Source organism: Equus przewalskii, chromosome 6 (genome assembly GCF_037783145.1).
Source record: "Equus przewalskii isolate Varuska chromosome 6, EquPr2, whole genome shotgun sequence".
Classification (NCBI taxonomy): Eukaryota; Metazoa; Chordata; class Mammalia; order Perissodactyla; family Equidae; genus Equus; species Equus przewalskii.
The window spans coordinates 56850139-56856334 of NC_091836.1; the positions used below are offsets into that span (position 1 = coordinate 56850139).

Here is a 6196-nt window from a genome sequence, read left to right on the forward strand (position 1 = left end):
AAAGTGGGTGTAGATAACGCATATTTCCTGAAATAACAGCTATATCTCTGTCCCTACACACAAAAAGAGTTGCTATGGGAGTCTTGAACCTGCTCACCAAAGAAAGGAAAAAAAGGAGATCATTATCAGACTCTGTTATTATAAGTGAAATTCCTTTTAACAGTTTTGTCATTATCAACTAGGATGTAACAGAGTGCCACGATCAGGGCTAGGACTCACTCATTTGCAGCAAAGCTGATCCTGAAAAAGATGAGTAGGAAAAAAGATCTGTTTCCAAGGATAAATAAATTAACTGGCCTAAAATCACATAGGTGGTATGTTACAGGTTTTGCCACTAACTTGTTGTGTAATCCTGGTCATGTCTTAAATTTCTCTTCTGTACACAGGGAGAATATTGCTATCTCACTACTTCGCAAAGATTTGAGGCTCTATTAGATAACTGATATTAACAGCAGTTCTTAATTTGTTGTGTTTTAATCAGTTAAGAAGTGTGTCACAGGGGCCAGCCGGCGGCACAGCAATTAAGTGCCCACATTCTGCTTCGGGGGCCCGGGGCTCGAGGGTTCAGATCCTGGGTGCAGACATGGCACCACTTGGCACGCCATGCTGTAGTAGGCATCCCACATATAGCGTGGAGGAAGACCGGCATGGATGTTAGCTCAGGGCCAGTATCCCTCAGCAAAAAGAGGAGGATTGGCAGTAGTTAGCTCAGGGCTAATCTTCCTCAAAAAAAAAAAAGAAGTGTATCACAAGTAATTTGTTGATCCTACAAGAATATCAAATTAGAAAAAGAAAAATTTACAAATTATCCAAAATAGTCAATAACTTGTATTAAAAACTTGGCAAGAAAAGTTAAAATATGTTCCAAATATCATCACATTGTCTCAATTAATAAAGGGAGTTATTAGTATTCCTGTTTTAACACATTGCCTCTGGTTTACAAAGGGTGGAACAATGCTTGCAGGAGTTAGGTGACTTAAAGGCAGCCGGCAAAAAGTGGAACTGGCATTCAAATCCAGATCAGTGAAATTCTGAGACCAGAGGTCTAAAACACTTTTCTGAAATAATCCTGTCTTTCAGAACAGAGTGGAGAAGTAAAATCCTTCTAAAAAGTTGCAAAATAGTGAACAGATCTGAGAATTCAACTAGGTGTTTACGAAACAGAAAGGGAAACATAGGTGGACCCCACATCCCAAGGAAGACAGCAAAGGCAGCCCCTCCTTAATCCTCCTGTCCACTACTGAGAGGCAGGTGACTTAGAAGCATTGAGGATCTTTAGTAGCAGAGCAAAGGGTGATGAAGGGGACAATACGGAAGATCCAAGGATTTAATGACCCCTGACCCATGGGTATATTTAGATTGAAAGCTCTCTGATGAACAAATAGCAAATTGGAAATCTGGAGAGTCCAGGAGGCTTCTAGACATTCTGTGGTCCTTGGAGAGGTGAGTGAGGCTTCTCTTAATCTCTGTTTCACGTCGTAACAGTGAACATCCTTGAGTTCTGAACAGTTAGAGGAGCTTGGTCAGAACCATGGAGAGTAAGCAAGAAGCTGACTGTTTCAATCTTGCTCAAGGGTCCAGAAAGAGAAATAAAGGAAGGCATTCATTGTTCTCCTTGGTTGATAGTCCAAGTTACAGTTAGGAAAGGAAGAAGAAAGCAAGGAAAACAGCTCTGTCTAGGAATGAGGATTCTATCTTGCCAGATCTCCACTTTTATTATATCTATTATACTTAATTATAGTGAAATAAGTGCAAGAGGCAGAGATTTCCACAAAGTTTAAACTTCAGGGTCTCTCACTTGAAACGGCATTTCCAAAGATGGGGAGGTGCCCTAGCAAATTTTTATTCATAGTTTTAATTCTATTGCAATTAATATAGGAATATGTGTGTGATTATGTGTGTGTCTATTTATGTATCTATCTATAACTGTCTTTTACATAAAATTATAGCTTGTATTCACTAAGGAATCTTTCAATCACCATCAGGGACTTCAAGTATTTTTGGACACATACACTAAGCCAATTTGTTAAAAAAAAAACAGAAAAGGGACTTGATGCTTTGAAAAAGCTAAGTATTCTAATCAACTGTATATAATAATTCTCAACAAGCGTTTTGCTTTTAGTTGCTTTGCAAATACTTTTTAAATTTACTCATTTACCTCTTTTGCTCTACACTACAGATGGCTATTTCAGGAAATAAGGAGCTTGTTTTTAAACTGTGTCATATATGCTTTCTAATTTTGTCCTCATCACAATATCATCATCCCCATCGTATAGATGTGGAAATGAGAGCTCAGGAAGATTAAGCATTCACTCAGAGTTACTTTACCATCAGCGGGCAAAGATGGAATTTAAACTCATCTGTCTCGACTTCAAAGTCCAAATCTCTTCTTTTGACTAAGATATACTGGCTTCCTCCGAAACAGGAATTCGCAAACTACATTCCACAGACCAAGTCTAGCTCATGTCCTGTTTTTGTACAGCCCAATTAAAAACGGTTGTTACATTTAAATAGGTGGAAAAAAAACAAAAGAATAATATTTTGTGACAGATCAAGTATATGACATTCAAATTTCAGTGCCCATAAAGCCAGTTTTACCTGCACTGACACACTTATTCTCTTATGTATTTTCTACGGCTTCTGTTGTGCTACTATAGCCAAGCTGAGTAGTTGTGAGAGAGATCCGCTGGCTTACACAGGCTGAAAAAATTTGCTGACCCCTTCTCGAAAACATCTATAGTGGTGAAGTTCAGCTGAAGTATAATTCTCGCCAGACGAAATGCGATAGATCTTCAACAAATAACTTTTTTTTCTAAAAAATAGAGGCAGTGCCTATGTATAAAATATTAGGTCAAAACATCTAAACAGAATAACAAAATTTTCCGACAAATTGTCCATATAAACTCTCAGGTATATGCTTACTATAAGAACTTCTTGATGTTCTCAGCTTTCAACTCATCCAAAAATGCTTTTTTCACATTATGTTGTGGAACAATGTTAGTAGCTTCATTGGGGGACTTTATAAACCATCCTGAAAAATACATACAAATATAGAAATGAGATATAAGCTCATAGACAGAACCTTATTTTCTTATTATTGTATCTATCATATATAAAACACAAATTATCAACGAGCTCCAGCATTAACTGAGATTTTCTGAAGTGTAATTTCTCATGCCTACTTCCACTGGGAAAAAGTCATGCAAACAGACTATTAAATTACAAATCAATTACAACATTTTTAAAAAGCCAATTGCTGTTATTCTAAGAAATGTTTTATGAGGACATCAGCACTAAAATTAAATCTGTTTCAACTAATGGGGATAAACAAGATCTCTTGAAGGTGAAGGCAAAAAGGAGATCCACCTTCTTTCCCCTTAAAGCTTCTATGCCCAGTGTCTGCTCCTCTGCTGACCCACAATAAGTGTTCAGTAAATGTTTATAATGAATAAATTATGAATATATTTCAAGTACACAAATTATTCCAAAGACTTAAAGGAAATGCAGACTTCTAATTTGTTCTGGTTCTGAAACCAAAACAAAATGTGCCGAGATTTTGTTTCCAGTTGAAGCAGGCTTGGGAAGTTCAACCTTGGAAAGCTACAGTGAAACTGCAATTCACCCAACATCTCTGCAAGACATCCAGCACGCATAGAAGCCAGAGGCAATGGGTAGCCAGATCACATGGCACCATTAGCCCTTGTAGTTGGTTTTTAATCTGAAGGAAATGGGGCATCATTTATTTAGAGGGTTTATTTAGAGAAATGATATAATCTAGACATAAAATGGTTGCCCAAATCCACACCCAGCTAGCATTCATGGAGTCTTCTAGTTATTAATCACATACACACAGGCATAGTGAAATAAATGATTGAAAACAAGTGGAAATACAGTTCCACCTGTACATAAGACAAAGGGACTTGGATTAGACTGTGGGATCAGGCAAGGACCCACTGAGGCTGAGATGCTAGAATTGAGATCTGAGAAATGAACAGGAGGAAGAGGTCGGAGGTCTGTTGGGGAGGGGAGATTAGAGAATCCTGGGAAAAAAAACAAGCCACCATTAATAAAGAACCTATTCTGTGTCGGCCACTTAAATGCCTTTAAGAGACACAGAAGATTTTACTCCCTGCGCCAGCCTTGCCAAGTCTATTCCCCATTTTTACAGTTGAGAAAATTGAAATTCAATTTGAAATGTGTCCTTATTGAGCACTTATCTCGTTTAAGCCCCACAACAACCTTAGATAGGTACTAATAGCATGTCAGTTATGAGCAGAGAGTGGCTCAAAAGTTTTTTAATGATCCCAAGGTCACACAGCAAGAGACTGAATTCGAGTCAACCCAGCTGGCTCTGCCCTGTTCTTCTAAATCCCAGAAAGGGGACCCAGAATTCAGAGCAGGGGTGAACCAAGTGGCAATATCTTAGGCTAGTCCTGTGCTTTAAGGTCCAATGAAGAGCATCTCCTCACCAAGAAGGAATAAAGAAACGTGTCGATACCCAAATACCGTGCTAGGAGCTTTAGATGCTATTTCATTTACTATTTCCAATAAATTGCAGATACTGTCATCGTAAAGATTGGGAAACAGGCTAAGAGAGATTCAGTAACTCGTTCAAGGCCATGAAGAAGTGGTAGAGTCAAAATTAGAATTTAAAAGAGTCTGAGCTTGCCTGTGCTGCTCCCCGGTTTTCCAGAGTTGGGTTGGGTCTGCAAATGAGGACACAGGAGACAACGCAAAAGAGCTGCTGGGGAAGATCTGTTTAGAGCGCTGACAATATCAGCCAGTTCCCAAACGTTCCTCTATTACTTACTCCCAAAGACGAAAGAACCAGGAGAGAAAAGGGCTCCCAGGCAACAACGCCCTGACTTCTACCTCCTGTATACATAAAGAAGCCTCAGGCACAGGATTAAAGCCTCCAAACAGCTAAGAGTCACTTCCTGCAAAGCTCCTTGGACCACCTGGTTCAACGGCCCCAGACATAGGCCCTCGTCCTAAAGCGTACCGATTTCTCTCAGGGCTTCAGCGAGTGGAACCTCTCAAGTTCAGTTTCAGCGTCTCTCGCTCGGTTCTACTCCCTACCCTAGGTGAGCCTGTCCTACAATAGCTTTTTCAGAACCCAACTGTGCACTGCCCCCAGGACCCTCCGGCTAACACGCGGGGGCTCATCCTGGTATGCCTCCACCAAGTCACCGCCCCCGGGGGAGACAAGTAACAAGAGCCCACCCGGCAGGCGGCCCGCGAGTCCCGCGATCCGCGAAACGGCTGGGTGGGCTCCGGCTGTGTGCAGCGAGCGCGCCCCTACCGAAGAGGAAGCCGAGGATGAAGAGGCCGGCGGCCAGCAGCAGCGCCCAGGCGCACAGCCAGCGCGGGCGGCGCCAAGCGACAAAGGTCGAGTCGGGCTCGTGGAGGGGGTTCCACATGTCGGCGCGGGGCCGCCGGGGCCTCCCGGACCTGCGCCTCCGCTGCGGCCCCGCAGCCGGGCCAAGGCTTCCTCCCTCCCTCCGCGCTGATCGCTACTGCAGACTGGGATCCACTCCAGCCCCGGGTCTAGTTTCTCCCCACGAAAGCATTTCTAGCTTACTCTGAGCCAATCCCGGCGAGAGGGAGGCAAAGGCAGTCGCCCGAAGAAAACCCGGCCCCTTGGGGGAGGCGCTTAAGAAAAAGTTTATGTTGAAAATGTCTAGCTCTTGCTTATTTAAAAATGAAAAGAAAAAAAGGAAGGAAGGAAAGAGGAAGGAAGGGGAGAAAAAGGAAGGAGGCAGCTACTCTCCTTTCTCCAATCCCTGACCAAAATCTGATAAGCAGAAAGAAAACTAAGGCTTTCCCGTGTAATTCAATAGAACGCTCCTCTTTTGTCTGCCTAGGAAAAGCCACATGGGCCTGGCTCCAGGCTAGTTGGTAGACTAGACTAGGTCACCTCTCGAGAGTTTTTTTCACCTCGGAAATCCTATGAGATAAAAACTTTGTAGCACTATAGTGAGTCGAGTAGAAAAACGTGGTGGTCAGTTCTGGCACTGTTTCCGATGGTCAAGGAGCGGCTGTCGTCCATGTGAATTGCCACCCGTGTTCTTTGTCTTAACATCATGGATATGAGTAAACTTTTAGGGAGTTATTCTCTCCTTTACATAACAAAACCATTTTTAAAGAAACAATATTGGAACTTGCTGAAGGCAGAGAGTTTGTCCACTTGCATATC

General features: G+C 42.1%; 1 protein-coding gene across 4 annotated transcripts in view; it reads right to left on the reverse strand.

Annotated features, from left to right (window-relative positions):
* Window positions 1-5815, reverse strand: part of FOLH1 (folate hydrolase 1) — a 52556-nt gene extending 46741 nt beyond the window's left edge. Inside the window, exons 1-3 of one of the 4 annotated variants that reach the window (XM_070623928.1) lie at window positions 5303-5555; window positions 2923-3031; window positions 2599-2812 (exon numbers count right to left, since the gene is read on the reverse strand). Coding sequence is in view for 1 of the 4 variants with exons in the window: in XM_008515328.2 (XP_008513550.1) it covers window positions 2923-3031; window positions 5303-5420 (227 nt within the window). In the remaining 3 variants the exon portion in view is untranslated. Of the gene's footprint in view, window positions 1-2598; window positions 2813-2922; window positions 3032-5223 lie in introns of all 4 variants that reach the window. The other 3 variants (XM_070623929.1, XM_008515328.2, XM_070623927.1) reach the window with 3 other exon arrangements.
* Between the last annotated feature and the right edge of the window lie 381 nt (window positions 5816-6196).